The sequence below is a fragment of the Pan troglodytes genome, chromosome 19 (assembly GCF_028858775.2).
Source record: "Pan troglodytes isolate AG18354 chromosome 19, NHGRI_mPanTro3-v2.0_pri, whole genome shotgun sequence".
NCBI lineage: Eukaryota > Metazoa > Chordata > Mammalia > Primates > Hominidae > Pan > Pan troglodytes.
In genome coordinates, this window is record NC_072417.2 from 21,337,903 (window position 1) to 21,362,127 (window position 24,225).

Here is a 24,225-nt window from a genome sequence, read left to right on the forward strand (position 1 = left end):
TTAAAGGTCTTGCACATTTCCTGCTAGATCGAATCCTAGGCACTTTACATTCTGATTTCTGCTATAAATGAAATTGTTTTTAAAATTACCTTTTTATTATCATCACATTGTCTTTGAGTCTTGTTATTTCTTTCTTGCCTTCTAAAGTATTTGAGTTTCCATTGTTTCTTTCCCAGCGCCTCCCTATGCTTTGGAAAAGTTTGGGCACAAGGTACAACTTTCACATGCACATTTGACTTAATGTTAACTAACATTATTAGCTTCTTTTTTTTTTTTTTTTGACACGGAGTTTCACTTTTGTTACCCAGGCTGGAATCCAGTGGCACGATCTTGGCTCACTGCAATCTCCGCCTCCCGGGTTCAAGCAATTCTCCTGCCTCAGCCTCCTGAGTAGCTGGGATTACAGCTGTGCGCCACCAAGCCCAACTAATTTTTGTATTTTTTTTAGTAGAGATGGGGTTACACCATGTTGACCAGGCTGGTCTCAAACTCCCTACCATCTTCCCCAATAATATAATGAGCTTACATGAATTTAATCTACTTCCCAAACGTTTTTTTCCATATTTTAGTTCTATCCTTTAAAAATATTCATATCATTATTGTTTTTCTCAGTGAATGCTATTAAAATTTTTTAAAACTTTTAATTGCAAAATACATCACACATAGAGAAAAGTTACAAAATGTGAATATATGCCTCAATGAACTGTCACAAAATGAACGCCTACGTAATCATAAGAAACAGAATACTGCTAGCATCCTGGGAGCACCTCCTCACAACCCCTCCCAAGCACTCCTCCCTGACCTTTCCCCATAGGTAACCACAATCTGATTTTTATGGTAATAATTCATTTTCCTTTATAGTTTTACCACCCAAGCATGTGTTGTTAAACACTATACTTTAGGTAAGCTCTCTATAAATGGAATCACACAGTATGTGTTCTTTTTGAAATCTGGTTTCTTTTGCTCAGTAATTTATTTGTGAGATTCACAACTGTATATAGCTGTAGGCTATTTATTTTCATTACTGCCTTGTATTCCATTATATATTTCTATGATCATTCATCCATTTACTGGATATAAAATTCTAAGTTGACAGTTATTTTCTTTCAGCTCTTTAAAAATGGCCTTTGATTGACTTTTTGTTTCCATCATTTCTATTGAGAAGACAGCTACTAGCTAGTTGTTGCTTATTTGAAGGTAATTTTCCTTTGCTCTCTAGCTCCTTTTAAGATTTTTCTCGTTTTTGGTTTTCAGCTATTTAACAATAATGCCTATATATGTAGAGTTCTTTGGTATTTCTCCTGCTCAGGGTTCATATCATTTCTGCAATTTATGGACTAATGTTTTCCATCAGTTTTAGAAAGTTCTAAACCATTTTCTCTTCAAATCCTGATTTTGATTCATCCTCTTTCTCTTGCCTTTCTGGAACTTTAAATACACGCACCAGACCTTTAAACGGTATTCTCTCTCTCTCTCTCTCTCTTACTCTCTCTTAATTCCTTTCATTCTTTGTCTCTGGTTATTTTCATCTTATATCTTTCAGTACACTAATTCTCTCTTCAGATGTGTCTAACCTGCTATTTAAACTCATTCACTTGAGTTAATTTTACTTACTGATTTTCTCAGTTCTAGAATTTATATTTGTTTATTTTTGGTTTCCAGTTCTCTGCCAAAAATCTGTCTTGTCTTTTATCCCCTTGAATGTGGTAAGTATAATTATTTCAAAAGTCTGTATCTGAGAATTCCAATATCTAGAGGCTGTTTGAACCATCTTCTCTTTTTCTTGATGTTGTTTGTGTATCTGTTTCCAGTTGCTTTTGATTATAAGCCAGACATTGCATTTGCAAACTAGAAACAATTTGTGACCTTACATGATACTACTTTCTTCCAGGAAGGATTTACAATTCTGCCAGATGCCTAGGGGCACTAGCAATTTAGGAACCCTCAATCTAATTTTAGGGACTGACATGATTCAAAGCTGATCTGCAGCCTCGGTGAGAGTATGTCTATTCCTGGTTAACCCTTGCTCCTATGGTGTAGCCCTTCAGGGTCTTGACTCAAAATGAGTTATGTTCATCAGGTGTCCCCTCCTTAGGGGCCATGGGCACTAATCTCTGCCCCCATTACTCCCACTAGCCTGTCAAAAGGGCTGCTTAGGTTTTAGCAGCTTCCTGCAGAACTGGCTAATATCTCGAGAGGAACAGTGACCCAGTATACCAGGAGGAACTTTGTTCTAGGCCTCCATTTTTCTTCTTTGATACCTTCAAGCAAAACATGTTTAAATATTGTGTTGAGCTTTTCTGGTAGTCTCCAGTGGAACACATGACTCAAATGACCTAATTTGCCACTACTAGAAGTAGAACTCCCAGACTTTATATTTTCACCAATTTCATTGCTCATCATTGTTTCTTGGCTCTACTGTTTCCTTCTGGGTTCAACTTCCTTCAGTCTCAGTACATCTTGCTTCATAATCTTCCAATAAGCTTCTGCAACTAGTTAATTCTATTATCCTTTGCCTGAAGAAAAAAAGTCTTTATTTCACCCTCATTCCTGAATGAGAATTAAGCTGGGTATTAACTTTTAAGTTGACAGTTATTTTCACTTAGCTCTCTGAAGATATTATTCTACTGTTTTTTGTTCTCTCTTTCTGTCATGGAAAAGTTTGCTATCAACATAATGGATACCCCTTTGTAAGTCATCTCCATGTCTTTCTTTTGTTACTAAGATTTTTTTTCTTTGGCATTCTCCTATAACAAGTCTAGAAATAAGTTAATTTTCATTTATCCCATATAGGCTCATGGTGCTACCTGAATCTGAGTACTTATGTCTTTATTAATTCTAGAATATTCTTGGTCATTCTCTTTTTGAATAATGCCTCTACACTATTCTATCTGGACTTCTTGTTTTAACTCTCTCATCTCAACTTTCATCTTCTCCATCCCTTTATCTCTCTGTGCTACATTCTGGGTGATTTCTTTAGGTTTATTCTTCTGTTTACCACTTCTCTCTTCAGCTGAAATTTGTTGTCTTATCTTAAACTTGGTTGCTGAGTTTTAAATTTTCATGACTACTTTTTCTATTCCTTTCAGCCTAGGTTGTTGGAGCACCCCCTGGGGTTTGCTTATATCTGACAACTTATGCTATCACTAGCCCAGGACTAATTTTTTTTTTCCTTAACGTAGGGTCTTGCACTGTCACCCAGGTTGGAGTGCAATAGCACAATGAGAGCTCACTGCAGCCTAGAACTCCTGGGTTCTAGTGACCCTTCCATCTCAGCCTTCCAAGTAGCTGAGACTACAGGCATGAGCCACTGCACCTGAATAATTTTTTTAACTAATTTCTCAGCTTCGGGTTTCAAGCCACATAGGTAGCATACATTCATTCAAATTCTAAACCAGCATGAACAAGGATCCATGGTTTACAATTCCCATGGGAGGCCGGGCACGGTGGGTCACGCCTATAATCTCAGCACTTTGTGAGGCCAAGGCGGGCAGATCACCTGAGGTTGGGAGCTCGAGACCAGCCTGACCAACATGGAGAAACTCCATCTCTAGTAAAAATACAAAATTAGCTGGGTGTGGTGGTGCATGCCTGTAATCCCAGCTACTGGGGAGGTTGAGGCAGGAGAATTGCTTGAACCTGGGAGGCGGAGGTTGTGGTGAGCCGAGATCACGCCATTGCACTCCAGCCTGGGCAACAAGAGCAAAACTCCATCTCAAAAAAAAAAAAAAAGAAGAAGAAGAATTCCCATAGGAGATTTCCCAGCTTCCATTCCAGAACCCAGGCAGTTAAATATTTTTTGTTAATTTCCCTGTGGTGGCAGCAGATATTTTCTAGTCCACTCTTTTCATAGACACAACCCCTTTGAAGGTACCAGTTCCTAGTCCACACTGTAAATGGATTCAAGGACTCATGTTCTGTTCCCTAGTGGGTACTAAAACCCAAACCCATATATTATGAAACCAAAAGCTGCAGCCCGTATCTTACGACTCTAATTTCCTGGAGATCCAGTTTTCTTTCTGAAGAGCTCAATTATGCATTTAAAATAATTTCAGTTATGTTTTACCCAGAACTTTTAAAAGTTTTATTTTGTGTTTAATTGGCACATAACTGTGCATATTTAAGGGGTACAGTGTATACCTAGCATTTGAAGGTGTTTATAGAAGGAAGGTTTTCTGGTTACCTAGTCTACTGTATTGCTAGAACCAGAAATCTCATGGCATTGTTCTTAAACTGTCAATGAAAAAAATATGTTAGTATTAGGATAATTAATCAGAACAGACAAACAGAACCAATAGAATGTTCGTGTGTGTGTGTGTATTCCTTATGATAAATCTCTATGAATATGTATGTATGCATATACACCCACATATATATGTCAGCCTCCATAATCGTTTTAGCCAATTCCTTGGGATAAATCTACAATTTCAGAGGCTGACAAGTCCCAAGATCTGCTGTCAGCAACCTGGTGACCCAGGAGAGCTAACCTGGAGACCCAGGAGAGCTAATACGCATTATTTAGTTCCAGCCCAAAGGCCTCCAAGCCAGGAAGAGCTGATGTTTCGGTGTGCATCCAAACCAATGTCCCAACTCAGGGCAACCAGGCAAGTCGAAATTCCCTCTTACTTGCAGGAAAGTAAGCCTTTTTGTTCTGTTCAGGCCTTAAACTGATTGAATGGGGCCTGCCCACATTAGGGAGGGCAATCTGCTTTATTCAGTCTATCAACTCAAACGCTAATTTCATCCAGAAACATCCTCACAGACACAACCGAAATGTTTTACCAAATATTTAGGCACTTTATATCCTAGTCAAGTTGACATGTAAAACTATCAGAATTAGTAAACTCTAGTTTGATTTTTAAATAATTTCATTTCTGAGACGCAAATCAAGCTTTCCTTTGAGCTCTGACAACTCAATCCTGTCACTCTATAACTGAGCAAGACTCAGTGTTAAGTAAGATAGCTTTTTGCATATGAACCTTACATAATACGATTTCATAAGTCTATTTATGGATTTAATTTCCCCTTTTCTTCCAAAGGATAAATGAGCACAAGTCTCTGGAAGCAATATGGAATAAAAGTGTCACCTGAAAATATATTCATGACCTGTTTTTGCAAAACCTCTGGCTTACACAATCACCTACCTTTGTTTATAGGAATATGTGGGTAACAACATCTGCTCATCACGTAAATCTTCCACAGTCCCTGGTGCAGTGCCATATATAACCTAGGTACTAGGTAAATTTACCTGTAAGTTGCTTCAAAATATAAATCAAAGCAACAAGTTTGTCTCCATAACTCTGGGTCTCATTCATCATATAGCGAGTGATAAACTTTTACTAAATCACACTTATGTTCACATTACCCTCCTTTGCTCCTCTTCAGCATCAGCAAAAAGTTTGCGAATGTTAGCCTCTGATTCTCCCACATATTTGTTAAGGATTTCTGGCCCATTGACCACTTTGGGCTCTCTTGCATTCAACATCTTGCCAATCTGTCGAGCCAAGAGAGTCTTACCACAACCTGGGGGTCCATATAACAGGATGCCTTTAACATGTTTACAACCTGAAAAGGAAAAGAAAACAGTCTTATATCAGCTAACTAGAATCTAAGTAAGACTCTAAAGGAAAGTGTTCTTTCTTCTTCGTATGCACTTTAGGAAAAACACAGTGATGCCATTCACATATGTTAATGTCCATGAGCCATGAACAAGAATATACAACCAAAAATCCAGAAACAATTCCTATAACTGTACTAAAGTTTGAGGGGGAAATGCTGCCAGTTAAAGGTCTCTGGAAGAGTCCATTCGTGCTATGATTTTGAACAAATACTTTTTACTCTGAAAATGTCTAACTGGAAAATATTACTTATTTTTGGCTGGGTGTGGTGGCTCACTTGAGCCCAGGAGCATGAAACCAGCCTGGGCAATACATTGTGACCCTGTCTCTATAAAAATAAAAAATTTGCTTTGTTTTACATATAACGATAAATTATATATAATTATTATATATCATATATGTGTATACACACACACACACACACACACACACACACACACCATGGAATACTATTCAGCCATAACAAAGAACAAAGTCACATCTTTTGCTACAACATGGATGGAGCTGGAGGCCATTTTTCTAAGTGAAGTAACTCAAGAATGGAAAATCAAATACCATATGTTTTCACTTACAAGAGGGAGGTAAGTTATGGGTACACAAAGGTGTACAGAGTAATAGACTTTGGAAACTCAGAAGTGGGGAAAGTGAGGGCATGAAACCAGCCTGGGCAACACATTGTGATGGCAGAAAATTAAGAAGTGGGGAAAGTGAGAGGGGAGTGAGGAATAAAAAACTAATATTGGGTACAGTGTACACTACTTGGACAATGGGTCCTGCACTAAAATCTCAGACTTCACTACTATATAATTCATCCATGTAACCAAAAACCACTTGTACCTCAAAGGTTATTAAAATTATATAATATCTTTATATTACACCCAAAAAAGCACTCTGTGAAATAATAGATTATCAGGGTTCAGTGTCACACTCCTAAGTATGGGTAAAAAGGGAAATTTCTGAAAATGCAATATAAATAGTGTGTCGCCATGGAAAATGGTTTGTCCTTATCTGAAATGAAAGCATTAAAAAGTATATCTTTAAGAAAAAAAGTACAATACATTTGATGACTCAAGTAAAATCACAAGATGCAAACAACTCTATTAGAAATTTTAGATTCTGAGGAGGAAGACCCTTTGGGCTGTCAAAATTGGTCTTCACTTCTTCCTTTATGCTGAGAAAAGACTCCTTTTTAAATCCTTGAAAGTAATAAGAACTGTGCCTTTGGTTGAACATGGAGAGGGAGGGGAAACACTTGATGGCTTACAGTCTTAACCCTTTGCATCACAGAGTAAATCCCTTCCCTAAGAACCACTGCCCAATAAAATGCTTTTTGGCCTTTGACTCACCCTCCAAGTATGAGTGGTAGGGAGATAACAGGAGAAGCCTTGAGCTTCTCCTAGAGGCCAATACCACCAAGCACTACCAGCATCTAAGTTACAGGGACACGCTGGATTAGCAGCACGTTGAAGTCTGGCTCCTAATCTTGCCCTCTGAGCCAACTGTTACCATCATGATTTGAAACTATTCATATGTATAAACTGTAGCTGAGGCAGGTGGTGGTGGTAAAACATTCATAGGGAGAGGACATCCAGAAAGAAGAAAATGAAGATTTTCTGAGTTCCTACAAAGCACCAGCCCTTCTGATCTCCAACTTCTTGACTTCTACATTTTCTCCAAGTTTATCAACTTCCTCTTAACCATACTGCCTTCCCTAGTAAGCAATGCTTTCTTTGAAGGACTTTTAACTATTTATTCTTTGTAAATTTCTGTTATAACCACCCCATAGTCCCTGAATACAATATGGCTTTATTCACTACACATTGGCCACAATGTGTATAATTTCTCCATAGCACAGCTGGGGAAAATTATACCACTGTGTTACTGACTGATACCTCCAGAATTTCATGCTATCCAGTTTCAGTTCTATGCTCACTGCTTTCTCATGCCACTCTTTACTTGTCTTTGTTAGCTCATCTCTAATTCTCCTTATTAATTATCCAGATCTTCACTGTTCTTCTCAAGAGCTACCCCCTGCTATGAATTCTTAGAGATAACCTAGGTTCCTATTTCACATATCAAAAAAAAAAAAAAAAGACTTCACCTCTCTGCTTCTTTATCTATAAATTGATCAGCAGACTCATCCATTCTCAACCTAATCTCGGTTCTCAAAGTAGTCTTCCTTCCTCTCCTCCAAGGTTTATATTGCAATTCTCTGTTTACATGGCTTCTTCGCTATAAGACTGTAAACTATTCAAATGCAAGTACTATCTCATTCACCCAGCATAATGCCCAGCACCTACTATGGACTTCAGGAAAGGCTGAATAAGTAAACTGTTGATTCTTTTCCTACAAAACTCAAAGAATATGAAGGATTTTAAAAAATTATTTGAAGCTCTTAATTTATGGACTGTGCTTATTCTCATAGCTGAGCTAATTTAAATACTTAAAAAAAACACATTTGCAATGACTGAGACTTTCCGAATTTAACAAAACAACATAAACACAAGAATCTTAACTTTGCAACTATGCTTCTGTACACAGAAAATGCTCAAATTAATGTGTTTTGAACTAAATTTACTCAGATATTATAAAATAAACAATTCACAAATTATTACCATGAAGTTTAAAAGAGATAAAATGTTTACCCATGCAACTTATTATATATAATACAGATATGTGAAACGATAGAATATATTTAATATAACTTCAACAGGAATGTAATAGAAGCTCTAGTCTGCATTAGAACTATAATTCTTTTAGGATCTCAAATGAGCACATCAAAAATATACACTGACATGTGAAGTCTTTCAAAATGTACTTCCACAAAGGAAGCTGTTACTTGAATAAGCAGTGGAAATGGGACTTTATTATTACTATTATTATTACAGCCTATTCTGACTTATTAAGTAAGCATTGGTCTCTAATTTTAAATGAGTCATAAAAACTCTTTATAACTAATTCCATTCAACAAAAGTGTACTAAGCTCATGTTTAGACTAGATGCAAAGGTAGCTGTTAGGGATACAAACATGAAAAAGACAGTCCCTAGCTGTAGGGCATTTCTGGCTTAGTAGGAAAGACAGAAATAAAAATAGGCTATCTACCATATAATATGACATTATCAGAGATATGTATGAAATGTTTTTGGACTCTAGCCAAGAGATACTGATTCTGCCAGAGTGATGGCAGAAAATTAAGAATGGACTCAGGTGAAGAGCTAACATCCATTGTGGGCCTGGAAGAATGAGTAGGAGGTTGCCTGTGAGGCAATGGAGAGGAAATGCCAACCCAAAGAGAGAGACTAGCATGATCAAAGGCATAGGGATATGGACACAGACACTGTTCTCTCGAAACAGCCAGTAGTAACCTGCTGTAGCCAGAGCCCTGGAAGTGAGGAGAGGGCAGTGCCTGGCGACGAGGCTGGCAGGCTCCTAACTGGCAGGCCTTGAAACCATGACCATGATTTTTAAACTTGTTTCATAGGTGATTAAAACCCCACATTTTTGGGTGATTAGTCTAATCACCCTTAGGTGTAAGTGATAATCACGGAAGGCACACCAGGAGATATGTATTTAAAAGCTAACTGTGTTGGTAGAGTGGAGAAAGAACGAGAGACCAAACAGGCAAAGGAGGGGAGGCTAGCTGGGGGAATGTTCTGATCCTTTTTCTGGGGATACCAACTCACTCTGGATTCTTGCCAGTTAAGTTTTCATATCCCTCTAAGTCCTTTGGAAGCACAGGAACAAATGGGTCCAGGGGCCTTGGGAGGACACCCTCTGCTCCTGCTGATGCCCCAGCTTTCTCCTAGAGAACTAGGATATTAAAGCCTGGATCTGATATTGAGGAGCCTCTGATCTCTGGCTGCTGGACTGACTGCCCAGCTGGACTGACTAATGCTGCTGTTTTATTCTTAATATCTTACATGCCACCTCACTCCTCAGAGATAAGTGCCTTAGGTTAGTGACCTAAATAACAAAAGCCAGGTATAGAACGAGAAATCAGTGGACCTGATTTAAATTGTCATTGTCTGTCATTCTATTCCTCTCTTTCCCACAGAACAGTCTAATGGACCTCCCCAGGAAAATGCACATGCACAAAAAATTTGCATACAAATTTGAGAGAGTTCTTTAATCCTTTGAGGTCCATCCATGGAATCCAAATTAGAAGCTCCTGAACATATTACTGAAATAATCCAGACAAAAGACAATAAACAGAAAGAGGCAAGAGTCATAGGAAATAGTAGAAAAAGAAAAGAAGATGCAGGAGATACTCATCAAAGCTTAGAAACCAAATGGAAACCAGAGAAGGAAGAGGAGTCAAGGATGACCTTGAGGCATCTAGCATGGGTACATGGATAAAATGATGGTAACCTCAGGGATGCCAAGACATAGCAAGAGGAAGAGGAATCAGTTTGGAGATTACAGGAAATCATTACTTGTTTTTGGCTATAAGGCATTTGAGATTTAGGCAGTAATGCCTATTAAAAATACTGGTGAAAGCTCAGAAAAGACATCAAAACTACTGCTTCAATATTTTTGAATGCCTGCCCCGGGTACGTGAAAAGCTGTGAAAAGTTTTAAGCAGAAGAATGTGACAACAGAGATAAATGCTGCAGTGATAGAGGATGAGGCCTGGAAAAAGGGCACTAGGTTTAGAAATCAGGAAATACATGCCGCTCTAGGCCACAGGGTCTTCGAACAGGGTCAGAGCATTTGGGGTTGAGTCCCTACCTTTCACTTAGAAGAAAACTAAGTAGCATAAGCAGATATGGAGACCACACTTTCAGAAACTTTGGCAACAGAGGAGGAATGGAGAGGGGGAGCTTGTAAAGACACCTCTCCTTCTGAGACCAGTTAAATAAAGGGACAAGGAGGAAGAAAGCTGAGGTTATTCCTGTTGGGTTCTGTTGACTATGTGAAGCAGGAACTAGGTCATCAACAAAATGAGGGATGAAGAGAGGATACTGGGAAACATGGTAAAGGTTTGGAAAGTACATGGGGAGTTGGGAAAATGTGTCTGAGCAGACGGACGCTGTTACTAAGTGAACTCAGCATATGAGATTCAGGTCATTGAGGGACCATCCTTTGTTGTATTTACATAAGCAATTCACAGTATTAGGTAAGGTGTAGATTCTTATTCAGTTCTATAAATACAAATTTCATCTAAGCTGGCATACAAATTTTGACCTTTTTGGTTTTACCCATCTCTTTTTTTTCAAATCTTAATTTTAAAGGTTAGCAATATGAGGTAAATAACAGGATTAAATTAATGTAATGTGCAGTCAACATACTTATAGCTCAATTCTATTATCTAATTTTCCCATCAAAAGTGTAAGGTAAAAACTATCACATGACTGTTTTCAACATTTTTTCCTCCATTTTCCACAAAGTTTGAGGCCTTAATCTTCAAAGTGATTCCCATCTTTTCTCCTTCATCTATAACTTACTTAAGTAAGAACTAAGGTGGGCTAAGGGTATAATCAAACATAGTTCCAAAGCATTTCTTCTCTCAATATCCTATGTCAAGTACTTTTTTAGAGACAGGGTTTCACTCTGTCACTCAGGCCAGAGTTCAGTGGTGTGACACAGCTCACTATAACCTGGAACTCCTGGGCTCAAGCGATCCTTCCAACTCAGCCTCCCGAGTAGCTGGGACAAGCGCATGCCAGCAAGCCTGGCTCAATTTCCTGTATCCGGGTATTTTACTGCTTGTTTTACAAATTGCTCCCGTTAATCATTTTCTAAAAAATACCTACTTTTTATTTGGATGAGGCACAAACATAGTAACAACTCTTGGTTATAATAAGAGAAAGGAAAGTGGTAGTAAAGAGTATAATCTCAAATGGCCAAAAATCGATTTTTATATATGGTTTTGGAATTTAAGTTGCTAATTACATTGGATATAGGAGCAACTGAAGTTCTAGGACATCACAGTCTTTCTCTCATTCAACCAATCATACATCTTGTGGTGGTAAGATGAAGAAGATGAAGAAGTTCTCTTCTGTTTGCCTCTATTTCCTCCGTGAAGTAAAGATTCCAGGTCATCAGCTGCTGGTAAAGATGGAAGAGGTGGTGCTTGGGGGTTGAGCCGAATAGAGTAGAACTAGTCATCTCAGAGAATAGGAGAATAAATGGATTGGACTAGGGAAATACAGAAGGAATACTAGGAATATCTGTTCCAAGAAATACTGAGGGCTCACTTGAGATTTGGTTCATAAATTTAAAGTGAGATCAGACACTGTGGTTTTGTGTTTTTCTTAAGCCATGCTTAACAGCGAGAATACTGACACGGAGTAGGCAGGTAGCCGAGAAACACTTGTGGATTTGACAACAGAAGATGAGGAGCAAGGCTGCTAAGGGTGTATACAAAGAGGATATATGTGATAGACCATGGAGGTTAAGCTGGGGAAAGAGGAAAGAGAGAACAAAAAGATTGGGAACTGATAGAATAAATTATACTGGAGGTTCCAGTGGGGTCCAAGTTGCTGGAGTTGGTAACAGGAGAAATGCTAGGAGTAAGCAAGGAAAAATGGGAGGCAGCGCGAGAGCAAGATGTTTACATCTGAGATCCCCAAAGTGGTGTGGTTGCTGGTAATGGCAAACAAAGTCTTGTGTATAATCGAAGAATGAGTGGCTGAGGTGGACTTAAGGAAAAGGTTAATGAAAACAAGGAGGTTGAAATCAGAAAATAAATCAGGTGAAAAATCTCTAAAGAACTTTAAAAATTACTAAGAGTCCCACTTTTCTAGTCAGTGGTTCTCAAATTTAGATTTCACAACTAGCAAAAGAACGTTTGTTTTCTTTAAACTGGAGAGCAGTGCTGTCATTGGGTTGTTTTAGTTTTAGTTTTGCAAGGTAAAGATTTCTTTAAAAAAAAAAAAAAAAAGAAAATCAAACCTGACATCGTCTATCACCACCATTTCATATAAAAAGTACATTTTAGTATTGAAAGGTAGACACAATCTCAGGTTAAAGGACAGTGTTTTCTGTTAAATAAACTCAGTTTTATGTGTAGTGTTAAAAGTGAGGGCTCTGCAGTCAGTTTGCCTGGATTCAAATCCTGGTTCTTCCACTAACTAGCTGGAAATAATAATAGTAACTACCTCAGAAAGTTACTATAATTAAGTATAATGCACATAAAGCACTTAGCATACTTTATGGTGGATAGTAAGAGCTGGTAAATATTGGCTATTAATTAATAGCTTATTTCTCTCACCTTTCTGCAGATGAGTGATGAAAATGGAATTAGACTCCCAACTGGTGACAATTAGATCACAATTAGGTTACCAAAAAACTTCCAAATAAATGACTATTTTACTTACCAAATTACTTCTGAGACTGACAGCTGTGACCATCTGCTCCTTAAAACTTTATCTACCATAATTGTCACTTGAACTTTGCAAATTATAGTACCCATTCCACTGATGAACTTCACGCTCCAAATTAACATAGTAGTAAATGAGTTGGACTACAGCAGTTTCACAGACATGTTACTAGTGTTTTGGTAAGTCAAGATTCTTTGTAGCTATAGCCTCTCTTCCAGCTAGACTACTATCAGAGTCAATTCTGCCTGCTTCTACACAATGGAATACAATTCATCCATAAAAACAATGAAATTATGTCATTTGCAGCTACATGGATGGAAGTGGAGATCATTATCTTACATGAAATAAGCCAAACACAAAAATACAAAAATCAGATGTTCTCACTTATATGTCGGAGGTAAAAAATTTGAACACATGGAGGTAGAGAGTGGAAAAGTAGACAACAGAGACTGGGGAGGGTGACTGGGGATGAAGGGAGGCTAAGGAGAAGTAGGCTAAAGGTACAAACGTACAGTAAGATAGGAGGAATAAATTCAATGTTTGATAGCAGGGTAGGATGACTATACTTAATAAGAATATATTGTACTCGGGTGACAGATCCCTTGAATACCATGACTTGATCACTACATATTACATACATGTAAAAAATTTCTCATGTATCCCATAAATTTGCACAAATTAAAAAAAAAGTTTTAAAATCCTGCCTTCCTTTCTTATGCCTCAAACAGTTCACGCATACTGATTTCTCAAGCTTTCTAAGCTCACTTAAGGGTCAACATGTACCCATTCATAGAAGCCAAGCTACCATGATTATCAGTTCCACATGTGTACAGCCCGTGACCTTTTCTCCTGCCTCCTCTATCATAAGAAGTATATTTATTTTCCAAAGTTCCCCTTTATCTTGCCAATTGCAACTACTCTCATCGCCCCTAACTGCCAGACATTGGAAAGCGGTCACTGCCCTTTCTTGGGGAGCACACACCCTGCTCTGCCGGCATTCACCTGGGACGAGCTGATTCTAGTGAAAGGAACTGGGGCTATTTCTGGGCACTTCATCCAAAAGTGTTTTTGCAACGCTAGATCAACATAGCCCATCCACCATCCTTTGCCTCTTAGTTTGAGGTGGATTAGTATTACCTGTATATTCTTTCTCACCTTATTTCTAGCTACAACTCTCAGTTAAATCAGCAATCCTCCAACAATATACAAAATTTGGATACTGTTTGAGCCACAGGTGTTGACATCCAGTGATTATAATAATACAAATTTTGGTGGGGAGAAGTTTAATAGGCTTTAAGGTGTGTGCTACAAATAACTGAAAGTGATTTCTGATCTAAAAGTCAGAATAGGACCGTATCCACTATGATAGGTATATCCAGCCCACTGATGAAAATGATTCATGAAAATACTTACATCTTATATGTAAATTGTAAATAGCTCGATAAAAATACATAGCCTTACTTCTGAAACACAAGAAATAAACAGCAATGTTTACTGTTTACACTCTTTCGAAACACCCGAAAAAAGTGACAAATTTGTACTTGTTAAGCTCTTCTATTTTACAAAGCAGTATATTTTCTTCATTTTTTCTGGATGTTATCAGAGGCAAGCTGCGTTGAGGAAAAACTGTCAGTCAACTTTGAGGTATTCAAAGGGAGAAAAAACTATAGCAAACACTAATTTTATATAAGAGTAAGCAGGATGATAATAAATTAGAAGTGGTCTCTGTCAAATTAGCATTAAGATAAGAGTGTTCAGTTCATTTTGGGGGCAACATGATCTATAAAGAGAGAAAGAAGTGCGAAGTGGGTTTTGAACAATGACTGATGTTTAAAGAGGAATCCCAAGTGGCTTCCAGTACAAATGCGGACTAGCCATGTTTGCCAAAGAAGGAGGCTATCAAAAGACTAGTAGCAAGTCAGGACATATTCGGCAGTCTTGCAAGCTTCTCTGTGCAGTTGTGCAAACCAGATTTGAGTGCTCAATTTTAAATAGTGCATGCCCTTGTAGAAAATATAATCACAAATTAATATTTGATCTTTTAAATATAATCATAATTATTATTATATTTTTTTCAGACAGAGTCTTGCTCAGGCTGGAGTGCAATGGCACAATCTCGGCTCACTGCAACCTCCGTCTCCCAGGTTCTAGCAATTCTCCTGCCTCAGCCTCCTGAGTAGCTGGGATTACAGGTGCCACCATGCCCAGCTAATTTTTGTATTTTTAGTAGAGATGGGGTTTCACCATGTTGGCCAGGCTAGTCTTGAACTCCTGACCTTAGGTGATCCACCCATTTCAGCCTCCCAAAGTGCTGGGATTACAGGTGTGAACCACTGCGCCTGGACACAAATTAATATTTGATCATTTAAGTTTCCATAATTACAACTTCTCTTATGGTTCTGTTGAAAATTGTAAATTGGAACTAGAGTCATGAGTATTTTCTTAGTTCTACTTGACTTACCATTTCAGTAGTACAATATAATTATTTACTCTAAGAGCATAACTTTCATTGACTCATTATATAGGAGGGCCTTTTGTTTCAAAAACCCTTTTTTTTTTTTTGAGACAGGGTCTCATTCTGTTGCCCAGGCTTTGGAGGGCAGTGGCACTATCTCAGCTTACTGCAATCTCCATTTCCCAGGCTCAAGCCATCCTGCCGCCTCAGCCTCCCGAGTAGCTGGGATCACAGGTGCATGCCACCATGCCTGGCTGATTTTGTATTCTTTTGTAGAGATGGGGTTTCACCATGTTGCCCAGGCTGGTCTCAAACTCCTGGGCTCAAGTGATCAGCCTCCTCGACCTCCAAAGTGCTGGGATTACAGGTGTGAGCCACCACGCCTGGCCTTAAGACTGTCAATCAACATCTAAAATAGGTTGTCATCTACACTTGTTTATCTGTGCACTTATGAAATCTTTAAGAAATGGAAATACTTAAGACCAAGACCACTACTCCTGATACCATCTGGGCAGTCAGGTCTTTGACCATCCATTTTCGTGGCACTATTCTGTCTGGTAGAGACTTGCTGTTGTCCCACCAACTTCAAAATGCCAAGAGCACTCTGAGTTTTGCTATGCTAGTGAAAACAGCCTATTTCCTGAGCACCAAGCAGCTGTGCAAGCTGTCTACCATCCGACTGGTCTATATCCAAATCAGTCAACTTAGATTTAATATAGATTTTCTCATTAGATAGCCTAGAACTAAAGATGAGATGTGTGTAGCAATGCTCCAAACTAATCTTTGCTGACACCCCCACCCTTTTACACTCCCTCATAGGGTGTTGCCTGGTATTTCATGAATTCTTGATGACAAAGATCATGCTTCTTCTATAGCAGGTCTGCCTTGCTGCCAAATGGCAGCATGTATCTTTACTGGTTTCAGAATTTTATAGTTTTTTCTTTCTTTGTTTTTTTCCTTCTGTCCCTTAGCTTTTAACTCCTTTTACGTGCTGTTCTATTGGGCCCCTACTTCAGCCTAGCAAATATCTTCCCTAGCAGACAATTTATTTCTTCTTTACTACACCTGGAATTTCTACTTACTCTAACAGCTCATGTTCTTCTGTCCCCAGAAATCACCTCCTTTATTAATGCCACCTAATTCTGATCATATCTTTGGGCTCAATCCTTCAGTACTTAGAGTAGCAGCTGTCAAACTTTAATATGCACCAATGTCCAATGGAGCTTGTTAAAATGCAGATTTCCAGACATCACTCCTAGAAATCTGAATTCATTAAGTCTGGAGTGAAACTGAATATTTAACAAGCGCCCTAAGTAACTCTAATGTAGGCCAGAGGACACGCTTTGAAAAACATCATTCATGGTTACAACTGACAATACATTATGTTGTTTTATTCTAAGAGTTCTTAGCTTATTTTTTTTAAGTGTATATGTTCTATAGCCTCAATTAAATCATAAGCTGATAAGGACACACTGACAAGTTGTAGCTATAGAAGAGAAAAGAGCTATTCTAACAAGATAAAAGTTATCAAGAATAGATGTTTTCTGTACTTGAGTACAGCTGGGGGAGATACAGTTTTGTGAGCGATGACTGGGAATTTCATTCATTAGTAAATTAGATAAGCATTAAGATAGAATGTCGATGTCAAAAATGTTAGCACAATTTCGGCCTACATTAAAGGACTAGTGTTTTAAATAAAGAATAAATAGTTCTGATCTATTTTACAACAGAGACCACATTTGCATTACTCCACTAAATTCTAGGTTTCACAGCTTAACATTAATATACATAAATGTTAAAGTTCACAGAAATGTGAATAGGATGGTAAAGGGCTAAAAAGACTGGCTGGAAAAAACCAACCAAGCTTAGGAGAATTAGCTTAGAGAAAAGAGGAATCTGCAGGGAAGTCTGGACAATAGCTTTCTTCATACCTAAAGAGTGTTCATAAAGAAGTAGTATCATGCTTGTTCTGTGTAGTTTCAGGGGAAGAACCAGAGCTTGTAGGAGAAGATACAAGCAAATACATCTTACCTTAACATAAGGAAGACTAAACTTAAACCTACAGTTGTCCAAAAGAGGAATGTAGCCTTAGGAGGGAGTGAGATTCCTGTCACTGGAGGAACTTAAGCTTAGCCTAAGGAACCTGGCAGAAGTTACTCAGCAGAAATGCAGAAGAGGGCCAGGCATGAGTAATCCCAGCACTTTGGGAGGCCGAAGCGGGTGCATCGCCTGACGTCAGGAGTTCGAGACCAGCCTGGGCAACGTGGTGAAACCTCGTCTCTACTAAAAATACAAAAGGCTAGGCACGGTGGCTCATGCCTATAATCCCAACACTTTGGGAGGCCGAGGCGGGTGGATCACCTGACCTCAGGAGTTCGAGACCAGCCTGGGCAACATGATGAAACCTCATCTCTACTAAAAATACAAAAGGCCAGGCACGGTGGCTCATGCCTGTAATCCCAACACTTTGGGAGGCTGAGGCGGGTGGATCACCTGACCTCAGGAGTTCGAGACCAGCCTGGGCAACATGGTGAAACCTCGTCTCTACTAAAAATACAAAAGGCCAGGCACAGTGGCTCACGCCTGTAATCCCAACACTTTGGGAGGCCAAGGCGGGCGGATCACAAGGTCAGGAGATCAAAACCATCCTGGCTAATACAGTGAAACCCCGTCTCTACTAAAAATACAAAAAATTAGCCAGGCATAGTGGTGGGCGCCTGTAGTCCCAGCTACTAGGGAGGCTGAGGCAGGAGAATGGCGTGAACCCGGGAGGCGGAGCTTGCAGTGAGCCGAGATCATGCCACTGCACTCCGGCCTGGGCGACAGAGCCAGACTCCATCTCAAAACAAACAAACAAACAATCAAACAAACAAAAAATTAGCTAGGCATGGTGGTGCATGCCTGTAATCCTAGCTACTTGGGAGGCTGAGGCAGGAGAATCTCTTGAACCAGGGGGGCAGAGGTTGCGGTGAGCCAAGATCATACCACTGCACTCCAGCCTGGGCATTAGAGTGAGACTCCATCTCAAAAATAATAATAATAATAATAAGAAGAAGAAGAAATGTAGAAGAGATTCAAATAAAAAACAGGTATGTGCACTAGATGGCTAAGATCCTTTGCAATACTGAGATTCTGTGATTCCTTTGATGTTCTCTGATAGAATCTGGTATTTTTGTACAGTAAGCTTTGAAATAAATATTCCAGGATGGAAAGGAAGAAGACTAAAGGCAAGGAAGATAATAAAGAGGCTACTGCTGTAGTGCAAGGGTAACTGACTAAAGCAATGAAAAAGAAAAAAATGATAAAGGCAGAAAAAAATTTAGGAGTATTCAATAATAAATTTGACAAATGCATGAAAAACAAAGGAAAAGGGGATAGATGTATCATGACTCCACAGACCTAAAAAAGAAAGGTAACTGGGAAGGGATAACTACTTGTGGAACGAGAAAGAATGTAACAAAGTTTTAAACATTTCAATAATTCATTTCAGTACAAATTCTTATGGCGGACGGTGAAAGCATCTGAAGATATGTGGTAAAGGTCATCTAAAAATGACCACTAAATGCCTGGATAAAAGGAATTAATAAATTTAATGAAATACTGTCTTTCGGAAATGGGATTATTAGACCTCCTCTTTGAGTGGTACAGATCTGTGCTTGTGGACTGAGGGAGGAGGAAGGCAAAGGAAGTGTAGGACGGAATAAAGGGTTCTATACCACGTGTTTGTAGTTAGGCAAGATTACCTGCATGTTCTGTGCATTTTATTTTACTTTGCTGTGCACATAGTGTATACACATGGTCCCCGACTTAAACTGGTTTGACTTTTAACAATTTTTTTTACTTTATGATGGTATAAAAGCAATATGCATTGGGTAATGCTCTTCGATTTACAATCAGTTACGACAAGATAAACCCATAGTCAACTGAAAATACTGTAAGTCAAAAATGCACTCTCAACTTAGGATATTTTCAACTTACGATGGGTTTGCTGAGACATAACCCATTGAGGGTTATCTGTACAATGAACAAGCAAGTCCTAATTTTACATCTTGTTGTCTAGATGATAAAGAGGTTGCTAATGTTTGACAAAAGAAGAGATGATGAACTAAAACATCTTATATACTTTTCTTGTATGCCCGAAAACTTCATAGGTAAGACTATCTTCTGAAAACAACTTTTGGAACGCTGATATTGTCCTTTGGGCTGATAATGATAAGAAGGAAGTGAGAAGGGGAAGTGTACTTGGCTATAATGTTCATATTTAGAAGATACTTTCAGATTATAGCCTTTGTTATATGCACACAATTTAATCAATGCTATCATTATACAGTAGACGTTTGAAACATGTAGTCTTCACAAAATAACACACTTTAAGTAAGTTTATGTCAATTAACAGGAATGACTGTCTTTAGAATGGAACTGTTAAACTTTTATCTCTTTGAGCTACATATTCTTTGCTCATTGGGTAGTAAAGGAGGTGGGAGAGACAGGAAGTGACGGTGGAAGAGTTCTGTGCCAGTGTGTTTTGAGATAAATGCAGATTATCTACTCGTCGTTCTGCAAGTGCGTTTACTTAGCATTGTTGAGTATGCAAAGGACAAACAAGGCCCCAATGCTGAGAAGTGCCCAAAGTATGCTGAAAGTTTAAGAAGTAAAATGATTCTTTGATAAATGTCCTCTTGTTAGAGTTTTTAGCAAGGCTTGTTGTCTGGGAGTGACTGTTGTTAACCCATCTCGTAGAGCTATATGCATTTCTGTACTTATTCATTGAGCTGAAGAAGGAAGAAGAAAGGCAAAAGGAAGGTTCTTTGCAAGTATGTTCATATCTAGAAGATAGTTTCATATTGTAGCCACAGTTCTAGAAGTGATTTTTTAGTAAAGTGCCTCTGTTTATCAGTCCTTACTTCACAACACTAAGCTTTCTAGATGTTATGAGGTGACAATGTATAAAATAGAGCTAGTGAATTAACTAGACAGTAAATTAATTTCATTAGAAAAGAAGCATCTTGGAAATGGCAATGTTAAACCACCTATGAGCAGTATACATCAGTACGTACTGGATTGCTAAGGAAGGGGCAGAAAGAAAGGTAAGGGAAGAGATATATATAGATATGTCCATATTTACAATCTGATTATAACCACTGACATATGTGTGCTTTTTTCTTGGTATACTTTGTGAATACTATATGAATTGTTAAATAATTAAGTAGAAACATCATTTCTGGTAATATTTTAATAGTACAGATCTCATACTGAACTATCTAAGAAGCATTATACTTACTTGACTGCTTTGTATCTCATTTTATATTGGGTATTAAGTGAACACAGTATTTAACTATAAACCTGCCAATATGCATTTCCAGAGACCTGTTGCCATTTTGTTTTTTAAGATATTTTTGTCCCCACAAAAGATAAGAAAATGTATTGTGAATATTTACCAATGTCTGAATCCTAAAGCCCTGAGTATTTTGATACTCAAGTACTCATGATATGCAAGAAAGCATGGCACATACTATATAAGTGTAACCATGTAAAAAGGTATACTCAGTTATGCATATATGTATACACATACAAGGACTGGAAAGATACATCAGAATGTAAACTGATTCTCTTATGGATGATTTTTTAGTTATATGCCTCTTGTGTTTTTCAGTTTTCTATAATGAACATATTAACCTCTAAAAGTTGAAAAAATATAAATGTTATTTTAAAAAGAAACAAATAAATAATAAATGCATATAAGATCCAAGAAGTTACAGATCAAGGCCAGAACTGCAGACATGGGAAGGGCTATACCACGTGTTTCAATATGTTCTCTCACGTAATCATTTTTAAAACTATGAGCTAAGGTATTATTTTTACCCTCTTTTTAAGGAAGAGGTACTGAGGCTTACAGTGGTAAAGTGACCTTCCCCTGGTAAGGGGAAGACACATCTGGTAAGTGGCAGACCTGGAACTTGAATATCAATTTGCCTGACAAAGCTAAAACCCCAAGGAGAGCTCAGCTATTGACAGCGCTGTGTCTCGGCTTTGTGCCTGACACTCACATTCAGTGTACTTGAGAGAGAGCCTGGAAATCTGTATTTTTTTTAACATTAAAAATTCTGGGCCAGGCAGGGTGGCTCACACCTGTAATACCAGAAAAGGTGGGTGGATCGCTTAAGGTCAGGAGTTCAAGGGCAGCCTGGCTAACATGATGAAACCCTGTCTCTACTAAAAATACAAAAATTAGCCAGGCATGGTGGCGTGTGCCTGTAATCCCAACTACTCGGGAGGCTGAGGCACAAGAATCGCTTGAACCTGGGAGGCAGAGGTTGCAGTGAGCTGAGATCACACGACTGCACTCCAGCCTGGGTAACAGAGCAAAACTCTAAAAAAAAAAAAAAAATTCTGATACACACCAAAGACTGAGAACCACTGTGTTACTGAATAGGAAAGACCCCACCCCGCCAAAAAAAAAAAATAAATAAAAAAAATAAAAACAAAAACAAACTGAAGAAATGTGGTGAGCTCTTCAAAGCGAGAACAGACAATGCTCAACAGGAGGAGGCTAGGCTCTGCTGTTATACACTGGGTAACAACGTATCACTCTCAACTTCCACAGATACTTACTGAGTCTCTATTATATACCCAAGAACTATGCTAAGCCAAGTGCTTTCAGGAGATGAGTAAGATAACCTCTGTTACAAATACCTCAATATTAAAAATCAAAGATACAACTATACAGAACCAACATTTAAAAAGGGCTATGAGGAGCCAAAAAGTAAAACAATTACTTCTATTAGGAGGACGTTAAGTGTGACAGATCTTCCAAAGGCAATCAAGCTGAAACTTGAAGAATGAGGAAATACATGGCATCTTCCCTGCAGAACCTATGTACAGACCTTTATATTTCACTGAAACAACATTCATAAGGTGACTATTCTGAAAAAGTTTCTATTTCTAGTCTATCTTCCCATTTTTATAATGAGGAAACTAAGACCCAAAAGTCACAGCCATTCAATGACAAATCCAAAACTAGACTCCAAGTCTCTTGAACCCTTGTCTATTAGTTTCTCATGAAACCATTATATTTTTTATATTTCTATTTCTCTTCCAGAGTACCTGCTTAGTGATTGCTTTGATCTCCTTAACATTTGACTTTTCAAAAAGGAAGTCTAAATTTGGCAGTGCATGTCAAAAACATTTACACCTGTGAATCCTTTTTGATTCAGCAATTCTACTTCCAGGAATTTATCTTAAAGAAATATGAATGTGTAGAAATATTTAGTTTCTAAGGTGCTTGTTAAACATAGTGTATAATAGTAAAAAACTGAATACAATTTCTAACTAGAGGGGATTGATTAAACAAACCACAGCATTATCATTCTACAAAATAAAGAATGTTGTAGAAGAATATTTAAGAAAAACTGTTAACTTACTGAGTGGGGAGAAAACCAGTTATAAAACAGCAAAATGCTTTTTTTTTTTTTTTTGGCTCTATGTATATACAGCAAAAACTAGCTGGATGATATACTCCAGAATATTAATGGTACTTTTTCAGGGTTTTTTGTTTTTTACACTAAGTGATTGTTTTATTCTTCTTATTCATCTACATTTTTGAAATTTTCTACAATAAACATGCATTACTACAACTATAAGAACTAATAAAAGTCTTTTCATAAACATAGATCTAAGAGTCCCTCTAAAAGCTGAGGAGAGGACTAGGTGAAAAACAAAGATATTTTTCCTGGATCCCCAGGGCCCACTGGGGAGGCTGCAATAATCTAAAGGCAGTAAGGGGCTTTCTGAATCTAATTCACGTTCCAGAAAACAGTGAAGCTTATTTTGGAGACTGGGAAGTACAGTTTCATATCCAAGTTATGAAATCTAGAATTAAAAAGCCCAACAATAAATCAAATTGTCTTAAGTGGCTGAATCATGAAGCCTAAAGGGCACCAGACTAAGCAACCAGGATTCCAGCCCCAGTAGACAAGCAGTGACTTTAGCCTAAATAAGTTGCCTTATTCTTCTGAGGTCCCAATGTCCTCATCTATAAAATAAGAATGACACAGGTAAGATCAGCATTTCTCAAACTGGTGTTCCTTGGAAACATAAATAGGTCTGTCTTTATGTAAGCATGTTAAGTTTAAATAAATTTGGTAAATGCTACACTAGATTATTCCTTAGGTCTCTGATTCAAATATGTAATTACCTTAGTGCATTTAAATCTATAGCTATAGATACACTGTCTACTTTTGATTTTCTCATAATAGAGAGGAATACTAGATAACATGAAATAGATGATAATCATCCAAAGAAAAATTCATACCTTGACAGGAGCAACTGAAAACAGGAAGCAAAGGGTTTAATAATAGCAAGAGGGGCAAAAACAGCATTCAAGTAAGATAATAAAAGTCATAAATTTAAACAATGTCTTTCAGTCTGTTTTGTCTCTCCTTCCAAATGATCTTTTTCTTCAAGTTATTTTATGAGTTGCTAAAATATTATAAGTTCAACCCATTCCTTTTTTTTTTTTTTAAAGATTCATTTCTAGATAACATGAAAAAAAAAGGGTTCGATCTTTTGACTGTGGCAATAAACTATCATCTGCCTATCCTTGGTCTGACACAGTATCCCACCTGGAGCCATTACGACTTATAAGACAAATCCAAATTTTGGAGAGTTGAGTTCTATTTCATTTAGTATCACCCATGGTCATACTGCAATAGCCAGATAAAGATCAGACTACAGAGAATTTGTAACTCATTTAAGCGAGTCTTCCCCATCTCCCTTTCTCTAAGCTCATCACAGCCACAACTGGCTCCCTCAGAAGTCACAGAGGAAGCC

The 24,225-nt window shown here is 38.0% G+C and overlaps 1 protein-coding gene across 3 annotated transcripts in view; it reads right to left on the reverse strand.

Annotated features, from left to right (window-relative positions):
* Positions 1-24,225, reverse strand: part of NSF (N-ethylmaleimide sensitive factor, vesicle fusing ATPase) — a 166,489-nt gene that overhangs the window by 77,362 nt on the left and 64,902 nt on the right. For all 3 annotated transcript variants that reach the window (XM_511626.7, XM_054671317.2, XM_054671318.2), the window contains exon 9: positions 5,366-5,565. In XM_511626.7, the coding sequence (XP_511626.3) occupies positions 5,366-5,565 (200 nt within the window). The remainder of the gene's footprint in view (positions 1-5,365; positions 5,566-24,225) is intronic.